Source organism: Bombina bombina, chromosome 2, assembly GCF_027579735.1.
Source record: "Bombina bombina isolate aBomBom1 chromosome 2, aBomBom1.pri, whole genome shotgun sequence".
Taxonomy (NCBI): Eukaryota; Metazoa; Chordata; class Amphibia; order Anura; family Bombinatoridae; genus Bombina; species Bombina bombina.
Genome location: NC_069500.1, coordinates 202,718,394 through 202,739,641, shown reverse-complemented (window position 1 = coordinate 202,739,641; position 21,248 = coordinate 202,718,394). Strand labels below are relative to the sequence as shown.

At 37.9% G+C, this 21,248-nt stretch overlaps 1 protein-coding gene across 1 annotated transcript in view; it reads left to right on the top strand.

The window, feature by feature from the left end:
* Nucleotides 1–21,248, top strand: part of BDP1 (B double prime 1, subunit of RNA polymerase III transcription initiation factor IIIB) — a 437,422-nt gene that overhangs the window by 277,797 nt on the left and 138,377 nt on the right. The window contains exons 29-30 of the mRNA XM_053701442.1: nucleotides 16,224–16,372; nucleotides 17,677–17,881. Coding sequence (XP_053557417.1) covers nucleotides 16,224–16,372; nucleotides 17,677–17,881 — 354 coding nt within the window. The remainder of the gene's footprint in view (nucleotides 1–16,223; nucleotides 16,373–17,676; nucleotides 17,882–21,248) is intronic.

Genomic DNA, 21,248 nt, shown 5'->3' with positions numbered 1-21,248 from the left:
TATTGAAAATATTTGCCACAAGTTTCACTTTCATTTTTTAGTACTGCTTGTCTGCTTGCCCCTTCCTCCTCACACTTAGTTTCACTTTCTTCTTGAGCAGATATATTCCACTCCAAACAATCAGAAAAATATTGTTTCTATTCTATTCACTGAACTTCTTGAAACTTAGCACTGAAGCATACCTCCCAACATTTTAAAATTCAAAAGAGGGACACCCCCTCCCCGGGGCAAAATTTTTGAAATGACCAAAGTAATATAAATAAAATTCTAAATAAAGTCATATATTTTAATACACTTAGGCAGCAAATGAAACACAAGCTCAAACCACTGGTATGGATATGTGAGCTATGTATTTAATTAGCCTTTGCAAAGACATTGCTAAATATTTTTATCTTAATTGAACATTTAATAATAAATTCTTTAAAACTGCTCTCTGCATTCCCTATTAATATTCTAGATTCTGGCCTTTAAAGTCAGCAAAAATGCACAGTAGTACACTACATAGCATACACTTACACATGCAGATACACACATACTACATAGCATACACTTATACATGCAGATACACACACACACACACACACACTACATAGCATACACTTATACATGCAGATACACACACTACATAGCTTACACTTAGACATGCAGATACACACACACACACACTACATAGCATACACTTAGACATGCAGATACACACACACACACACACACACACTACATAGCATACACTTATACATGCAGATACACACACACACACACTACATAGCATACACTTATACATGCAGATACACACACACACTACATAGTAGTGATGCACCGAAATGGAAATTCTGGACCGAAACCGAATCCGAAAATTCGGGATGCACTTGGCCGAAAACTGAAACTGATACCGAAAATGGACAAAAATATCTTAAAACAATAATATGCTACACAATAATTTTACCAAGAAAAAAAAAAAAAAGGCAAAAAATGACATTTTCGACCAAAATGTTTCTGCGACCAACATTTTGGTGCATCCCTACTTAAAACAATTATAAATATCAATATACTGTATTATTCTTCATTTAGTTCTATGTATCATAATCATATTTACCAGTTTTTTTTTTTACCAATTATCCAAATAAAGTATAATCCTAGAAAACTCATTATATGCAGAACAGTAAGTGAAGTAATAAACTTAAACAGCAGCTCCAGGCTAGCATCAAATTTGAAATATGCTACACAATAATTTTACCGAAACTAACAGGCAAGAAAACCGAAAACCGAAATAGCCAAAAATGCAATTTTCGGCCGAAACTTTCTGCGGCCGAAATTTCGGTGCATCCCTACTACATAGCATACACTTATACATGCAGATACACACACACACACTACATAGCATACACTTATACATGCAGATACACACACACACACACTACATAGCATACACACACACACACTACATAGCATACACTTATACATGCAGATACACACACACACACTACATAGCATACACTTATACATGCAGATACACACACACACACTACATAGCATACACTTATACATGCAGATACACACACACACACACACACACACACTACATAGCATACACTTATACATGCAGATACACACACACACACACACACACACTACATAGCATACACTTATACATGCAGATACACACACACACACACACACTACATAGCATACACTTATACATGCACACACACACACTACATAGCATACACTTATACATGCAGATACACACACACATTACATAGCATACATTTATACATGCAGCATACACTTATACATGCAGATACACAGACACTACATAGTATACATTTATACATGCAGACACACACACACACACTACATAGCATAAACTTATACATACAGATACACACACAGTTATGGATACAGATAGACACACACACTACATCATATATGGGTATCTGTAATTCATTGTATGGGGTCCTGGGGTTGGCAAGCACATTAGCTGGCAGTCTGCAGCTGCCACTGTTCGTTACCCTGGTATTAGCACTGCTCATTGTATAAAACTGAAGGCATGCTAGTATTATCACCAGGGGTTAGACGTCATCACTACCAGAGGTAGGTTAGAGAGGTCATCATTACCTGAGGTCAGAGGGTATACAGCCTTCTTACTCCAGCTTAACCTACACACCATTCCTTTTCCACAGGGAATCTAACAGGTATCTAACCCTGTGAGAGCAAAGCCAGCTGCTTCTGAGTATGGGCCCAATAGAATTAAAAATAAATAAATATATAAATAAAAAAAAATGGCTAGCAACCCGGGATAGGGTGACAGACCCCTAAAATCGGGACTGTCCCGCGAAAATCGGGACAGTTGGTGGGGGGGTATGCTGAAGGGGTTGATTCTGTATTCATAGGTTTCTAGAAGTTAGGATTAAGGTCTTTTTGTTAACTCTGTTATAACATTTTTGCTGTGAAGAAGAGGCATGCGATCTCTGCTGAGTCAAATTCAGTTTTGAGAACTGCAAAAGTAAACCAAGCATCTGTGATAATATCTTGTAGGCAGAGAAACTGCCCAATAATTTTACAAAAACCTCTGGAAGAGCATGATATTGTGAATGGATTAATGGAATTTATTTACCAAAAAAATTAAACATATACAGCCTTATTCTACATAATTAAAAAACTAATCTTTATTTCATGATGGAATAACCTTTGAATGGTAATATATTTTCATTTATCCCAAAAATCCGATTTAAATAAAAAAAAACTTTTTTTTTATTTTTTTTTAAAAAATCATTGATTTTTATCAACCCTGCTTTGTCCTGTTATTGATATATAGTCAGTGCTTTTGTTTTTTATTGCTTTTTTATATTTTTAATAAATTGTGATAGTATGTATCAGATTCAACCTTTATAAGTATATATCTGTTATTTTTAGAGTGGACTAAATATTTTCCCCTAACCTTATAGCTGGTTATTTACCATTGCAAATAGATATTCAAGATATTGTTTGTTAGAATGAAGTCAAGGGTTACTTTATTGAGAGGCCCCTTGCCAAGGTGGAAAACACTGCATTGGTGAAGAGCTAACAAAGATAAATATCCCACTTTGTTGAAATTGGCAAAACCCTACTTAAGCATCATAAGCACCATCTGAGTGCCTCTTCTCTGCTGCAAGAAATATAGCTGCAAACAGAGAACCAGCCTTAGCCAGGAGCTTGTGGTCATGTTGAGATTTTTGCATTTCAAGGCAAAGTTTCTGAAAGATTCAATAACAGAATGTTATAAACAGTGATAGTCTATATCTTTCTAGTTCTACCTCTTTTCAAACAATGTTTGTTTTGTTTAATTATAAAACTGTGTTCTGCTGCTTAAAAATTGGATAAACAATTGTGTTAATGTAAAGTTTTAGTCTGAAGTTTATATTTGTATTTAAAGTATAGGAAACTATTATTCTTTTTTTTATCCGATTAGTCGATTAATTGAAAAAATAATCGGCCGATTAATCGATTATGAAAATAATCGTTAGTTGCAGCCCTACACAAATGGAAAGAATTTGTCGTTACTCTGATACGGTACTTAATTGCAATTTTTTTGTATGTTTCATAGGTCTCATACATTTATCTTGTTTATGTTAGAGCCCTTCACATAAGCAAATATTGTCATAATTCCTATTGATTTTTTTTTTGCTAAAGATGGAACTGAGGTCTGTTCCGAATTGTTTTTATGATCCAACAATTCTATATAATTTTAAAGTGACAGTCATTTTAAATCTTTGTAAATAATTATCTTCAAAATTTATTTTAGCCTCATGTCTCCCTGGATGATGCTGTTCAGGTTAATGCCACAGCTTCTCCTCAAACGTCCCAAGTCCCTTTTTTATGGCGTCACAGGCAGTGCCCTGCAGTTCCTCTCACTCTCCTGGAAGAGATATTTGTTGCAGATTTGCTGCCCAGGTGTATTCTGGTATCTGTGGCATTATCTGTTTTTCCCTATATTAAAGGGAAATCATTAGAGGAAATTTAAGAAATCAGATAGTAAGGTTTCTGCTCCGCTTACTATTATACATATTGCCTTTCTTATAGTCTAATAAGAAGGATAGTCGGTAGCCTTTGAGGGTTAAATCTCTGATTCGGACAGTATAATCCTTTCATGTGGTGCTGTAGTATTTTACTGAGTCAAGCCTGTGCACCCTTTAGTGTTATTTAGGAGGGGTTGGCTTCTGGTAGACTGCGACTCTTTGGTCGTTGTCACTCCTCAAGAATCTAGTAATTTTTATATACACTAGGTTTCATTGGTAAAGATTTTTCCTCTTCTCGATTATGCTAGGGGAATTTCTCAGGTATGGAAGAAGCCAAGGATTCCTTTTCCCCATCTGCTGTCTGTATTAAACTGTCTCCTTTATTTATCAGTATGGTACTTAAAGTTGTAGAAGCCTCTTTTATTCAGATAAAGATAGATGCTCTTTCAGGATGGAGACCTTAGGGAACATGTGTGGCATCCTTTGATACGACGCTTGGTCTGATTCCAGTGAAAGGACATTTTTTTTTCTTTCTGTCGCTAATGTTGTCTTTCGTTAAAGAAACCCTCTGCTAAATCTCATTCAGCAGGTAGGGTTTACCCCGAGCCAGGATCGGATCCTATGGGAGGGCAATCTTTCTCAGTTTTTGTATTGCCTGGCTATGAAAGGTCCTAGATCTCTAAAGGGGCCGTTGATATAGCATTCCAGGGTTTCAATTTGGAATTCAACCCCTTCCTCCCAGGGGCAAGTTTTACTTCTTAGGATTATCTGTAGTCAGATCATAAGAGTGTGTTCAGGGTCTTCCTCCCTGGGGGTGATGTTCCAGTTCTGGAACAGGGATTGTTTATTTTCCATTCTGTGCGTGGTTACAGAGGGAACTTTATGGCCTACTTTAGAACTAAAACTGTTTTTTGAGTACTGTCCTTCTAGATGGAGATTATTTGCTCCATTCTTCCTTGGTGCAGAGGGTCAGTTTATAATGACAAAAGACCTATAGAATGTGGACTCTCGGGTTCCCATTAAAGGGTTATTCTAAGAATTTTTCTTTCTGACCAAACTTTTTCAGTTTATGGTTCAATAATGGCTTTGTCCCAGCTTCCTGATTTTTTTTTTTTTTTTAACAATGGCTCTCGGATTGCAGTGGCGGCCTGCCTGTCTGATTTTTTTTGGTTAGGCGCCATCCTTCCTCGAGCAAAATCTCATTCGGAAGTTTCTTTTAAATTGTCCACATTTGGAAGTGGGGCTGGGAAAGAAGTCCCTTATCTCAGCTACAGAGAGGGACTATAATTGTTTCCCTATTGATGCACATCCTGCTGACAGAAAAGCCAATCCTGCTCTCTTCAGTCTACTGTTCGGCAGATGCGTTTCAGTGTATAGAGACAATTGGTATGATGGGGGGATGTCTTTGGGAATAGATCTAGACGACAAGTCTCTTCCCGTGGTGGTTTTTCAGGAATCTCAATCTCAACAGTCATGTGGGCACTTGTGATTGGGAACACCAGCTTGCTGGGCTGGAAGGACTCTGGGAGTCGCTGAATGCGCAGGGACGTTGGTTCTGTGAGACTGCTCTCCTTTTCATCATTTGGGAATTGTGAGAGTTACAATGATCTAAATTTTTGCCCTCAGGGTCCACGCCCAGTTTAGCGGGTTCTAATCTGAGCAGCGCCTTGAGACATTATACTCTCGGTGGCTTATATCATTTGCTTTCTGAGTTCCTTAGTCATGTAGGAAGGGTTTCAGACTTTTTTTGTGGACAGGTGCTCACAGTTTCTGTCTATCGGCCATCCACTTTTTTGAAGTGGTCATATGGGAAGAGGTGTTTCTATTCGGTCGGTCTTCCCATCTCAGGGAGTGGGACCTCCATCCGGAGGTGTTCTTCAGGTTCATTTCCAATTGGGGCTTACTAGAATTGGTTCTGATGGCGTTTTGTCAAAACACAAAGTTTCCTATTTTGGTCGAGGTCAGGAGATCTTCATGCCTTTCTGATAGATATTCTACAGTTCTTTGGAACTTCAGGTGGACTTACCCTTTTTCTAGGGTTATTTTCCTTCCATAAGTCTTCGTTCAGCTCAAACTGACGACTTGGAGATTGAATGTTTGTATCTTAATATTGCCGGACAGTTAGATCAGCTTTCTAAGGCCTGTGGCTGAGCTCTGTAGCAACCCAAGGGTTGCAGGTTCATCCCCGGCGAGGTCCATTCAACCTTTCATTCTTCTGAGGTCGATAAAATGAGCATTGCCTTGAGACCCTTGCGGGTGATTGGCCACGCTTGCAAGTACCCAATACATTCATACTTTTGTGCTAAGTAATCTCTGAATTACATTTTAAGGAGTTATCTCTTAGTACCCTCAAGGGTCAGATTCTGGCTAATACGATGGCTTAGTGGTAAGCTTTGCTGCTTTATAAGTCAAGAGTTCAAATCCAGCTGTGGTTATTTACTCTTTTTACCCTAGCATCTGGCAGATGGGCCGGATGTACAATCTTTATCAGATCCTGGTCAGTATCAGGCCTGTGTTCAAACCTGTTACTCCTCCTTGGAGTCTTAACCTTGTTCTTAAAGTTCTTCAGCAGGCTCTGTTTGAGCCTATGCATTCCTTAGATATTAAGTTGTTATCTTGGAAAGTTTTGTTTCTTGTGGCAATTTCTTTCATGTAATTAACAAGAGTCCATGAGCTAGTGACGTATGGGATATACATTCCTACCAGGAGGGGCAAAGTTTCCCAAACCTTAAAATGCCTATAAATACACCCCTCACCACACCCACAAATCAGTTTTTACAAACTTTGCCTCCAAGGGAGGTGGTGAAGTAAGTTTGTGCTAGATTCTACGTTGATATGCGCTCCGCAGCAAGTTGGAGCCCGGTTTTCCTCTCAGCGTGCAGTGAATGTCAGAGGGATGTGAAGAGAGTATTGCCTATTGAATGCAGTGATCTCCTTCTACGGGGTCTATTTCATAAGGTTCTCTGTTATCGGTCGTAGAGATTCATCTCTTACCTCCCTTTTCAGATCGACGATATACTCTTATATTTACCATTACCTCTACTGATTCTCGTTTCAGTACTGGTTTGGCTTTCTACAAACATGTAGATGAGTGTCCTGGGGTAAGTAAGTCTTATTTTCTGTGACACTCTAAGCTATGGTTGGGCACTTTATTTATAAAGTTCTAAATATATGTATTCAAACATTTATTTGCCTTGACTCAGAATGTTCAACTTTCCTTATTTTCAGACAGTCAGTTTCATATTTGGGATTATGCATTGAATTATATTTTTCTTACCTCAAAAATTTGACTTTTTTCCCTGTGGGCTGTTAGGCTCGTGGGGGCTGAAAATGCTTCATTTTATTGCGTCATTCTTGGCGCGGACTTTTTTGGCGCAAAAATTCTTTTCCGTTTCCGGCGTCATACGTGTCGCCGGAAGTTGCGTCATTTTTTGACGTTATTTTGCGCCAAAAATGTCGGCGTTCCGGATGTGGCGTCATTTTTGGCGCCAAAAGCATTTAGGCGCCAAATAATGTGGGCGTCTTATTTGGCGCTAAAAAATATGGGCGTCGCTTTTGTCTCCACATTATTTCAGTCTCATTTTTCATTTGCTTCTGGTTGCTAGAAGCTTGATATTTGGCATTCTTTCCCATTCCTGAAACTGTCTTATAAGGAATTTGATCTATTTTGCTTTATATGTTGTTTTTTCTCTTACATATTGCAAGATGTCTCACGTTGCATCTGAGCCAGAAGATACTACAGGAAAATCACTGCCTGCTGGATCTACCAAAGCTAAGTGTATCTGCTGTAAACTTTTGGTAGCTATTCCTCCAGCTGTTGTTTGTAATAATTGTCATGACAAACTTGTTAAAGCAGATAATATTTCCTTTAGTAATGTACCATTGCCTGTTGCAGTTCCCTCAACATCTAAGGTGCAGAATGTTCCTGATAACATAAGAGATTTTGTTTCTGAATCCATAAAGAAGGCTTTGTCTGTTATTTCTCCTTCTAGTAAACGTAAAAAGTCTTTTAAATCTTCTCTCTCTACAGATGAATTTTTAAATGAACACCATCATTCTGATTCTTTGGACTCTTCTGGTTCAGAGGATTCTATCTCAGAGATTGATGCTGATAAATCTTCATATTTATTTAAGATGGAATTTATTCGCTCTTTACTTAAAGAAGTACTAATTGCTTTAGAAATAGAGGATTCTAGTCCTCTTGATACTAATTCTATACGTTTGGATAAGGTTTTTAAAGCTCCTGCGGTTATTCCAGAAGTTTTTCCTGTTCCTAATGCTATTTCTGCAGTAATTTCCAAAGAATGGGATAAATTGGGTAATTCATTTACTCCTTCTAAACGTTTTAAGCAATTATATCCTGTTCCGCCTGACAGGTTAGAATTTTGGGACAAAATCCCTAAAGTTGATGGGGCTATTTCTACCCTTGCTAAACGTACTACCATTCCTACGTCAGATGGTACCTCGTTTAAGGATCCTTTAGATAGAAAAATTGAATCTTTTCTAAGAAAAGCTTATCTGTGTTCAGGTAATCTTCTTAGACCTGCTATATCATTGGCTGATGTTGCTGCAGCTTCAACTTTTTGGTTGGAAACTCTAGCGCAACAAGTAACAAATCGTGATTCTCATGATATTATTATTCTTCTCCAGCATGCTAATAATTTTATCTGTGATGCCATTTTTGATATTATTAGAGTTGATGTTAGGTTTATGTCTCTGGCTATCTTAGCCAGAAGAGCTTTATGGCTTAAGACTTGGAATGCTGATATGGCTTCTAAATCAACTCTACTTTCCATTTCTTTCCAGGGAAACAAATTATTTGGTTCTCAGTTGGATTCTATTATTTCAACTGTTACTGGTGGGAAAGGAACTTTTTTACCACAGGATAAAAAATCTAAAGGTAAAAACAGGGCTAACAATCGTTTTCGTTCCTTTCATTTCAACAAAGAACAAAAGCCTGATCCTTCGTCCTCAGGAGCAGTTTCAGTTTGGAAACCATCTCCAGTCTGGAATAAATCCAAGCCTGCTAGAAAGGCAAAGCCTGCTTCTAAGTTCACATGAAGGTACGGCCCTCATTCCAGTTCAGCTGGTAGGGGGCAGGTTACGTTTTTTCAAAGAAATTTGGATCAATTCTGTTCACAATCTTTGGATTCAGAACATTGTTTCAGAAGGGTACAGAATTGGTTTCAAGATGAGACCTCCTGCAAAGAGATTTTTTCTTTCCCGTGTCCCAGTAAATCCAGTGAAAGCTCAAGCATTTCTGAATTGTGTTTCAGATCTAGAGTTGGCTGGAGTAATTATGCCAGTTCCAGTTCCGGAACAGGGGATGGGGTTTTATTCAAATCTCTTCATTGTACCAAAGAAGGAGAATTCCTTCAGACCAGTTCTGGATCTAAAATTATTGAATCGTTATGTAAGGATACCAACGTTCAAGATGGTAACTGTAAGGACTATATTGCCTTTTGTTCAGCAAGGGAATTATATGTCCACAATAGATTTACAGGATGCATATCTGCATATTCCGATTCATCCAGATCATTATCAGTTCCTGAGATTCTCTTTTCTAGACAAGCATTACCAATTTGTGGCTCTACCGTTTGGCCTTGCTACAGCTCCAAGAATTTTCACAAAGATTCTCGGTGCCCTTCTGTCTGTAATCAGAGAACAGGGTATTGTGGTATTTCCTTATTTGGACGATATCTTGGTATTTGCTCAGTCTTTACATTTAGCAGAGTCTCATACGAATCGACTTGTGTTGTTTCTTCAAGATCATGGTTGGAGGATCAATTTACCAAAAAGTTCTTTGATTCCTCAAACAAGGGTAACCTTTCTGGGTTTCCAGATAGATTCAGTGTCCATGACTCTGTCTTTAACAGACAAGAGACGTCTAAAATTGATTACAGCTTGTCGAAACCTTCAGTCTCAATCATTCCCTTCGGTAGCCTTATGCATGGAAATTCTAGGTCTTATGACTGCTGCATCGGACGCGATCCCCTTTGCTCGTTTTCACATGCGACCTCTTCAGCTCTGTATGCTGAACCAATGGTGCAGGGATTACACGAAGATATATCAATTAATATCTTTAAAACCGATTGTTCGACACTCTCTAACGTGGTGGACAGATCACCATCGTTTAATTCAGGGGGCTTCTTTTGTTCTTCCGACCTGGACTGTAATTTCAACAGATGCAAGTCTCACAGGTTGGGGAGCTGTGTGGGGATCTCTGACGGCACAAGGAGTTTGGGAATCTCAGGAGGTGAGATTACCGATCAATATTTTGGAACTCCGTGCAATTTTCAGAGCTCTTCAGTTTTGGCCTCTTCTGAAGAGAGAATTGTTCATTTGTTTTCAGACAGACAATGTCACAACTGTGGCATACATCAATCATCAAGGAGGGACTCGCAGTCCTCTGGCTATGAAAGAAGTATCTCGAATTTTGGTTTGGGCGGAATCCAGCTCCTGTCTAATCTCTGCGGTTCATATCCCAGGTGTAGACAATTGGGAAGCGGATTATCTCAGTCGCCAAACGTTGCATCCGGGCGAATGGTCTCTTCACCCAGAGGTATTTCTTCAGATTGTTCAAATGTGGGGGCTCCCAGAGATAGATCTGATGGCCTCTCATCTAAACAAGAAACTTCCCAGGTATCTGTCCAGATCCCGGGATCCTCAGGCGGAGGCAGTGGATGCATTATCACTTCCTTGGAAGTATCATCCTGCCTATATCTTTCCGCCTCTAGTTCTTCTTCCAAGAGTAATCTCCAAGATTCTGAGGGAATGCTAGTTTGTTCTGCTAATAGCTCCGGCATGGCCTCACAGGTTTTGGTATGCGGATCTTGTCCGGATGGCATCTTGCCAACCATGGACTCTTCCGTTAAGACCAGACCTTCTGTCGCAAGGTCCTTTTTTCCATCCGGATCTGAAATCCTTAAATTTAAAGGTATGGAGATTGAACGCTTGATTCTTGGTCAAAGAGGTTTCTCTGACTCCGTGATTAATACTATGTTACAGGCTCGTAAATCTGTATCTCGAGAGATATATTATAGAGTCTGGAAGACTTATATTTCTTGGTGTCTTTCTCATCATTTTTCTTTGCATTCTTTTAGAATACCGAGAATTTTACAGTTTCTTCAGGATGGTTTAGATAAGGGTTTGTCCGCAAGTTCTTTGAAAGGACAAATCTCCGCTCTTTCTGTTCTTTTTCACAGAAAGATTGCTATTCTTCCTGATATTCATTGTTTTGTACAAGCTTTGGTTCGTATAAAACCTGTCATTAAGTCAATTTCTCCTCCTTGGAGTTTGAATTTGGTTCTGGGAGCTCTTCAAGCTCCTCCGTTTGAACCTATGCATTCATTGGACATTAAATTACTTTCTTGGAAAGTTTTGTTCCTTTTGGCCATCTCTTCTGCTAGAAGAGTTTCTGAATTATCTGCTCTTTCTTGTGAGTCTCCTTTTCTGATTTTTCATCAGGATAAGGCGGTGTTGCGAACTTCTTTTGAATTTTTACCTAAGGTTGTGAATTCCAACAACATTAGTAGAGAAATTGTGGTTCCTTCATTATGTCCTAATCCTAAGAATTCTAAGGAGAAATCGTTGCATTCTTTGGATGTTGTTAGAGCTTTGAAATATTATGTTGAAGCTACGAAATCTTTCCGTAAGACTTCTAGTCTATTTGTTATCTTTTCCGGTTCTAGGAAAGGCCAGAAAGCTTCTGCCATTTCTTTGGCATCTTGGTTGAAATCTTTAATTCATCTTGCCTATGTTGAGTCGGGTAAAATTCCGCCTCAGAGAATTACAGCTCATTCTACTAGGTCAGTATCTACTTCCTGGGCGTTTAGGAATGAAGCTTCGGTTGACCAGATCTGCAAAGCAGCAACTTGGTCCTCTTTGCATACTTTTACTAAATTCTACCATTTTGATGTATTTTCTTCTTCTGAAGCAGTTTTTGGTAGAAAAGTTCTTCAGGCAGCGATTTCAGTTTGAATCTTCTGCTTATGTTTTTCGTTAAACTTTATTTTGGGTGTGGATTATTTTCAGCAGGAATTGGCTGTCTTTATTTTATCCCTCCCTCTCTAGTGACTCTTGTGTGGAAAGATCCACATCTTGGGTAGTCATTATCCCATACGTCACTAGCTCATGGACTCTTGTTAATTACATGAAAGAAAACATAATTTATGTAAGAACTTACCTGATAAATTCATTTCTTTCATATTAACAAGAGTCCATGAGGCCCACCCTTTTTTGTGGTGGTTATGATTTTTTTGTATAAAGCACAATTATTCCAATTCCTTATTTTATATGCTTCGCACTTTTTTTCTTATCACCCCACTTCTTGGCTATTCGTTAAACTGATTTGTGGGTGTGGTGAGGGGTGTATTTATAGGCATTTTAAGGTTTGGGAAACTTTGCCCCTCCTGGTAGGAATGTATATCCCATACGTCACTAGCTCATGGACTCTTGTTAATATGAAAGAAATGAATTTATCAGGTAAGTTCTTACATAAATTATGTTTTCTTCTGCTCGTAGAGTCTCTGAGCTCTCAGCGTTGCAGTATGAATCTCTTTACCTTATTTCTTTCATGTAATTGGCAAGAGTCCATGAGCTAGTGAGGTGGGATATATATTCCTACCAGGAGGGGCAAAGTTTCCCAAACCTCAAAATGCCTATAAATACACCCCCCCCCACCACACCCACAATTCAGTTTTACAAACTTTGCCTCCTATGGAGGTGGTGAAGTAAGTTTGTGCTAGATTTATATCTTTCCACCTCTAGTTCTTCTTCTTCCAAGAGTGATTTCCAAAAATCATAATGGAGCGTTCGTTTGTACTGCTGGTGGCTCCATCATGGCCACACAAGTTTTGCTATACGGATCTTGTTCGGATGTCCAGTTGCCAACCTTGGCCACTTCCGTTAAGGCCAGACCTTTTATCTCAAGGCCCATTTTTCCATCAGGATCTCAAATCATTAAATTTGAAGGTATGGATATTGAACGCTTAGTGCTTAGTCATAGAGGTTTCTCTGACTCAGTGATAAATACTATGTTGCAGGCTCGTAAATCTGTGTCTAGAAAGATTTATTACCAAGTTTGGAAGACTTCCATATCATGGTGTTCTTCTCATAAATTCTCTTGTCATTCTTTTAGAATTCCTAGAATTTTACAGTTTCTTCAGGATGGTTTAGATAAGGGTTTGTCTGCAAGTTCCTTGAAAGGACAAATCTCTGCTCTTTCTGTTCTGTTCCACAGAAAAATTGCTGATATTCATTGTTTTGTGCAGGCTTTGGTTTGTATCAAGCCTGTCATTAAGTCAATCTCTCCTCCTTGGAGTCTTAATTTGGTTTTGAAGGCTTTACAGGCTCCTCCGTTTGAGCCTATGCATTCTCTGGACATTAAATTACTTTCTTGGAAAGTATTGTTCCTTTTGGCCTTCTCTTTTGCTAGAAGAGTTTCTGAATTATCTGCTCTTTCTTGTGAGTCTCCTTTTCTGATTTTTCATCAGGATAAGGCGGTTTTGCGGACTTCTTTTCAATTTTTACCTAAGGTTGTGAATTCTAACAACATTAGTAGAGAAATTGTTGTCCCTTTGTTGTGTCCTAATCCTAAGAATTCTCTGGAGAGATCATCTTTACATTCTTTGGATGTGGTAAGAGCTTTGAAATATTATGTTGAAGCTACTAAAGATTTCAGATAGACTTCTAGTCTATTTGTTATCTTTTCTGGTTCTAGGAAAGGTCAGAAGGCTTCTGCCATTTCTTTGGCATCTTGGTTAAAGCTTTTTATTCATCATGCTTATTTGGAGTCGGGTAAATCCCCGCCTCAGAGGATTACGGCTCATTCTACTAGGTCAGTTTCCACTTCCTGGGCCTTTAAGAATGAAGCTTCTGTTGATCAGATTTGCAAAGCAGCAACTTGGTCTTCTTTGCATACTTTTACTAAATTCTACCATTTTGATGTTTTCTCTTCTTCAGAAGCAGTTTTTGGTAGAAAAGTACTTCAGGCAGCTGTTTCAGTTTGATTCTTCTGCTTATCATTTCAGTTTTTTTCATTACAAAGATTAAAATTTTGATTTGGGTTGTGGATTAATTTTTCAGTGGAATTGGCTGTCTTTATTTTATCTCTCCCTCTCTAGTGACTCTTGCGTGGAGTTCCACATCTTGGGTATTTGCTATCCCATACGTCACTAGCACATGGACTCTTGCCAATTACATGAAAGAAAACATAATTTATGTAAGAATTTACCTGATAAATTCATTTCTTTCATATTGGCAAGAGTCCATGAGACCCACCCTTTTTATGGTGGTTATGATTTTTTTGTATAAAGCACAATTATTCCTATTCCTTGTTGATGCTTTCGCTCTTTTCTTATCACCCCACATCTTGGCTATTCGTTAAATTGAATTGTGGGTGTGGTGAGGGGTGTATTTATAGGCATTTTGAGGTTTGGGAAACTTTGCCCCTCCTGGTAGGAATGTATATCCCATACGTCACTAGCTCATGGACTCTTGCCAATATGAAAGAAATGAATTTATCAGGTAAATTCTTACATAAATTATGTTTTTTCATTTGGATAGGGTAGTTCTGTGTACCAAGTTAGGGTTTCTCCCTAAGGTGGTTTCGGATCGGAACATTAATCAAGAAATCGTTGTTCCTTCTTTGTGCCCTAACCGTCTTCTCATAAAGAACGTCTGTTTCACAACCTACATGTGGTGCGTGAAGTGAAATACTATCTTCAGGTGACTGTGGATTTTCTCCAGTCTTCTGCTCTGTTTGTTTTTTTCTCTGGGAAACGTAAGGCTCAGATAGCTACGTCCACTTCTATTTGTTTGTGGCTGAAGAGTGTAATTCGCTTGGCCTATGAGACTGCTGGACAGCAGCCTCCTGAGAGTGTCACGGCTCATTCTATGAGGGCTGTTTCCTCTTCCTGGGCATTCAAAAATGAAGCTTCTGTGGAACAGATTTGCAAGGCTGCAACTTGTTCCACTCTACACACTTTTTCAAAATTCTATAAATGTTATACTTTTGCCTCGGCAGGTTCTTCAAGCAGTGGTGCCTTTCATTTAGGTTCCCTGTTTTGTCCCTCCCTTATCATCTGTGTCCTCTAGCTTGGGTATTGATTCCCAATAGTAATTAGAGATGATCTGTGAACTCACCGCGTCATTAGAAAGAATGAGTCCACGGCCCGCCCTGTTTGATTAGACAGGTTTTGGTGTTGTAAACCTCAGGCACCACTGCACCTTATTTCCTTTCTCTCCTTTTCCTTCGGTCAAATGACTGGGGGTTGTGGGAAGGTAAGTGATACTTAAAGTGAAGGTAAACTTTGAATGAAAGCCCGTTTTTTAAAAATACTATTAAAAACAGGGGCACTTTCATTCATCAAAGTTTACAAAGCAGACGTTTTTGATTAAAAACTTACTTCTCTTCTTTGCACAGCCAGAGCAGCTTCCCCCACAGGAAGATTCTCTCTTCACACGTCATCAATGACTAATCCAGCTTCCTCCATTCACGGCTTTCCCCCAAGGGTTGTCATTGCCTGAGGCCATGCTGTGATTGGAGGAAGCTGGATTACTCATTGATCTCGTGTGAAGAGAGGATCTCCTATATTGGGAGTTAAAGGAACATAAAAACTAACTTTTTTTCTTTCATGATTCAGATAGAACATTACATTTTAAACAACTTTCCAATTTACTTCTATTATCAAATTTTCTTTGCTTTCTTGTTATCCTTTATTGAAAAGCAGGAAGTTAAGTTCAGGAGTGTGCACGTGTCTACAGTACTATATGGCAGCAGTTTTGCAACAGTGTTATACATTATTAGCAAGAGCACTAGAAGGCAGCACTATTTCCTGTCATGTAGTGCATCAGACATGTGCACGCTACCTATCTAGATATCTATTCAATAAAAAATAACAAGAGAATGAAGCAAATTTAAAAATAGACATAAATTGGAAACCTTTTTAAAATATATTCTCTAAATGAATAAAAGAAAAATGTTGTTTTGTAATGTCCCTTTAAGGTGTTATTGTTTGTTTATCTTTCTATCTCTTATATAGGTATAACGTCTGGTTCATAATTTTTTTCAGTTCTTATATTTGTCAAGCTTTGAGTTTTTTCTGTCCAAAAGCGAAGATTTACTTTATATATGAAGTGTTAAGTGTCACATGCTGACACCATTTCCATGTGTGATGTGTACTGTATATAACATTGTATGTAATTTTCATTTATATTTTGAAGGTCTTAAAAGATTCCCAAACACTTTCAATATCGGTCAACGAGGACATGTCAGCTGATGCATGTAAACCAGTTAATTCTCCCAAAACCTGCAGCACTGAAACTATAGAGAACATCATTTCTACTGGTGAAGTTTCTGAGCCTGCTGCAAGGTAAAATTACTTGTTTTGTTGCATGACCGTAATAAAACAGCAGGTGCATTTACAAACATAGAATTTGACAGTAGATAAGAAACAAAAGGCCCATCGGATCTACCCGAATTGCTTGTTAAGGGGATACTAAACACAATTTTTTTTTCTTTCATGATTCAGATAGATCCGGCAATTTTAAGCAACTTTCTAATTTACTCCTATTATCAATTTTTCTTTGTTCTCTTGCTATCTTTTAAAAAACAAACAAAAAAAACCAAGAATGTAAGCTTAGGAGCCGGCCCATTTTTTGTTCAGTACCTAGGTTGCACTTGTGGGTTGGTGGCTAAATGTTGCCACCAATCAGCAAGTGTTATCCAGGGTGCTGAATCAAAAATGGGCCGGCACTTTAGCTTACATTCTTGCTTTTTCAAATAAAGATAGCAAAAGAACAAAGAAAAATAGTAGTAGCTTAAAGTTCAATGTTCTATCTGAATCATGAAAGAAAATATCTGGGTTTAGTATCCCTTTAATGTAAACGAATTGGAACTTGGGAGTGTTTGATTTGTTCTATGGATATGCTTGTGTATGTGTGTTTTTAGGTTTTTGTTTTCTGCAGCTTAAAATTGCATGTTCTATCTGAATCTTGAAAGAAAAAAATTGGGTTTAGTATCCCTTTAAGATAGCCTTATGCATGTCCCCGGCATTTTGTATACTTTTTACAGTCCCTGTGTTTACCGCCTGTATTGGAAGTTTAGTCCATGAGTCTGCCACCCTTTCTGTAAAAAAAAAAATACTCTTACTTGAGATAGTGACCTCTTGTTTTGGTATTATTTTTTTTTGTAGGAAATGCCTTCAGCTTCCACGTTAAGTCCCTTCATATATTACATTTTAATTTTAAATAGAAGCATTTCTCTAATATACTTCTATTAGCAAAACTGTAGTAAAAGTTACTGTTCATTGAAATATGTGCATATGCTACATGTGACCAGAGGACCAAGATTCTCACACAATGTCTGCTCGGAGCACTCTGGTGGTGTATCGTGTCTGTGAATACTTTTTGTGTCGTACAAGCAACTGCTGACTTTAAGAAGGTGCAAATTGGTAATGATGGTTACTAGAAGCATTTTTTCTAATCGAAGTATATTGCAAGAATGCCTCTATTTAAGTTGTAAATGTATTCATGCGCATTTCGATTTTGACCTTTTTCTATCCTTTTTGAAATTATGTATCTGGTGAATTTTCTGTGTTGTGTTGAACTATTGTGCTTTTTTGCTGATGATTACACTGAAGAACTGATCAGAACTATTTATTTTTCATTTAACTAGTAATGAAGAAAGTAATGTTAGCACCATTATCAAACCTGCTCAGTTACGAAGGGGGAGGTTAGTGAGACCAAAGCCAAACCTAGTAAAAGCAGCATCAAGCAGGAGAGAGACGCAAGTGGAGGACAAATTGACAACACAATCAGATACTGTTAAAGTTGTTTTAAATGAATCTTTGAGACAGCCTGTGTCACCTTCTCCAATCACAGTAAGGGCTGCTTTCTTTATATATATTTTTTATTTCTGTCTGGTTACCGTACCTCAAGAACGCTATGTAAATTCAGTTTATTCTCTGTATATTCCGGCCGCCATTGCATGTACATTTTTTATGTAGTCTCTCATAACTGTATATAATTTACAACATTACACTATTAAAAGCTTTCTTCGGTGGAAAAGTTATTTTTTAAATATGTTTAAAGGAATATGAAACCCATTTTTTCAGATAGAGCATGCAATTTTAAGCAGCTTTCTAATTTACTCCTATTATGAATTTTTTTTTCATTCTCTTGCTATCTTTGAAAAGCAAGAATGTACAGTAAGCTTAGGAGCCAGGCCATTTTCGTTTTAGTCTTCGAGTTACGCTTGCTGATTAGTGGCTAAATGCCATCTAGGGTGATGAATCAAAAATGGTCAGGCTCCTTAGCTTAGATTCCTTTTTCAAATAAAGATAGCAAGAGAACGAAGAAAAATTGATAAGAGTAAATTAGAAAGTTGCTTTAAATTTGATGCACTATCTGAATCATGAAAGAAAAAAATTGGGTTTAAATCAGAATTTATTTATAAATTTTGTCATTTGTCATAGTTTTCATTCTTTTTCTTTCTGCACTGAATAAAATGATTGACCAAGATCTGTTTTGTAGTTTAAGTTACAAATGGTATGGCAATATATTAATATATGGATGTGGTGTCTTGAGATACAAGATGTCCAGTTCAATTAAATTTCTGATTTCTTTCCTAAGATATGGTGAGTCCACTGAATCATCAATTACTAGTGGGAATGTCACTCCTGGCCAGCAGGAGGAGGCAAAGAGAACTACAGCAAAGCTGCTATACAGTTGTGCTCATAAGTTTACATACCCTAGCAGAATTTATGATTTCTTGGCCATTTTTCAGAGAATATGAATAATAACACAAAAACCTTTCTGTCACTCATGGTTAGTGGTTGGCTGAAGCCATTTATTATCAATCAACTGTGTTTACTCTTTTTAAAATCATAATGACATCAGAAACTACCCAAATGACCCTGATCAAAAGTTTACATACCCTGGTGATTTTGGCCTGATAACATGCACACAAGTTGATACAAAGGGGTTTAAATGGCTATTAAAGGTAACCATCCTCACCTTTGATCTGTTTTCTTGTAATCAGTGTGTGTGTATATAAAAGGTCTTCAGATTTAAGCTAGAACACCTCCGCTTGTTACTTAAGGAGGTTTTGGCTACCTTGGATGACTCCGATACTACTATTGTTGTTAACCCTAAGAAGTCTAGTAAGCTGAAAAAATATTTAATGCTCCCTCTGCAGTGGAGGTATTTCTTCTTCCAGTCCGTGCTTCTGAGATTTTTTTTTTTTATAAATATTTTTTATTGAGGTTGTAAGTACAGTAAAGCAGACAAGTGATATTACAAAAATCATATATGTTACATCACAAAGATACTTAGCAAATTATAGAACAACCTCATATTTTTTACTTTTTAACCAAGGAACAATATAAATCATATGATTATAGACCTGTAGTAACGTACATTAAACATATGATAGAGGTAGTATAGACGTTACCCAAATACATAGAAATAGAATAGAAACCATAAGAAAGGGGGTAATTGTGTAGTATACAGTATCATACTATGTGTTAGAGTTTAAAAAATAGAATCATATCATATACTGTTATGGGAAAATCTACCTAAATATAAAATTTATATGAAAACAAAGTAATTATCATATGAACCCAAAGTTATGTGATATACAAACATACTGTGGCTCGTAATAAAAAAAGAGCTAAAAGGTGTAAGCAAAAGCACATCAGAGCCACCTAGATCTGGGTAACAAGGGGTGGGGGGGGGGGTTACAAAGTACGGTATGTTTCAAGGGAAACCGCGCTATAGGACCATAAACACCATTCCCTAGTGTAAGAGCTCTATATGTAGGGGATGGGGGGCAGAGATTAATCTTATAGCATAACAAGGCTTCACCTAAATTCTCTGGTGACATTAAGAACCTTATTCAGCCCAATATAGCATAGTGAGATATATCAAGGGAACATCAGTTTTGTAAAATTTCAGTCTTCAACTAATCAACTGCTGCTGATATGACTAATAGCTGGCAACTTACCCTAATGCTATTATTAATCAAGGAGTCAAAACATTCAATACATAAAGAATACACAATATGACATGAATAATAGAAGAAGAAAAACATATTCCAAATCAGAGTAACTCCATTGTAATGGTGCACCTGTTTCCGTAACAGCAAGGTATAACATGGACTGCATTAGTACTGCAAAATCATAAATATATCGGTATAAGGAAAAATAAATCTTATTGGCTGGGTGTGGACCCTACACTTAACAGATGAACCATATAGAAACACAAGTGTCCATAACCAAAGGGAGAATAATATAATGAGCTCTGAGTTTTAATACCCAACTAAGAGTGTGAATTAATAAGGTACACCTAGTATTTATAAATAAAAATAGAGAAGCGCTCAACCTGGGAACGAACAATAGCATAATAGCTTGTTCTATGGCTAGTTACCACCCTAGAAGCAGCCTCTTTTTGCTCAATATGTGCCTTTCACAGAGAAGAACTTTCCTGTAGCATATCAGTCTGATCCTGACTTAACAGTGCAGTCCAGCCCCGAAATACCAGGCAATCCCTCTCTGAACAAGAGAAACAGCAAAACCCCAGACGTACGTTTCGGCCTATTGTGGGCCTCGTCAGTGAGGTGCAGCCATATCCCTCTAGGCACACTGAGCAACGGGTCCCGCATCACACTTAGGGAGACTTCCCCAAGTGTCATAATTTGCATAAATAAAAATAGAAATGGCCTGCGGTGTGTATTCTACTGTTACCAGTGCTGCAGCTTACTGGATTGATGCTTTATCTGATTCTATTCGGACAGATACTCCTCTTGAGGAGATCCAGGACAGGATTAAGGCTCTTAAGTTAGCTAATTCCTTTATTACGGATGCTTCCTTACAGGTCATTAAACTGGCAGCAAAAATGTCTGGTTTTGCGGTTCTAGCTTGCAGAGCCCTTTGGTTAAAATTCTGGTCTGCGGATGTTTCTTCTAAGTTATTAGCTTTTCCCTACAAGGGTAAGACCTTGTTTGGGCCTGGTTTGGCTGAAATTATTTCAGATATCACAGGAGGAAAGGGATCTTTTCTTTCTCAAGATAGAAAGAATAAGCAGAAAGGACGTCAGAGTAATTTTCGTTCCTTTCGTAACTTTAGAGGTAAACCCTCCGCTTCCTCTTCCAAGCAGGAACTATCCAAGTCTTTCTGGAAGTCTGGTCAGTTTTGGAACAAGGGGAAACACTCTAAGAAGCCTGTGGCTGACTCCAAGTCAGCCTGAAGG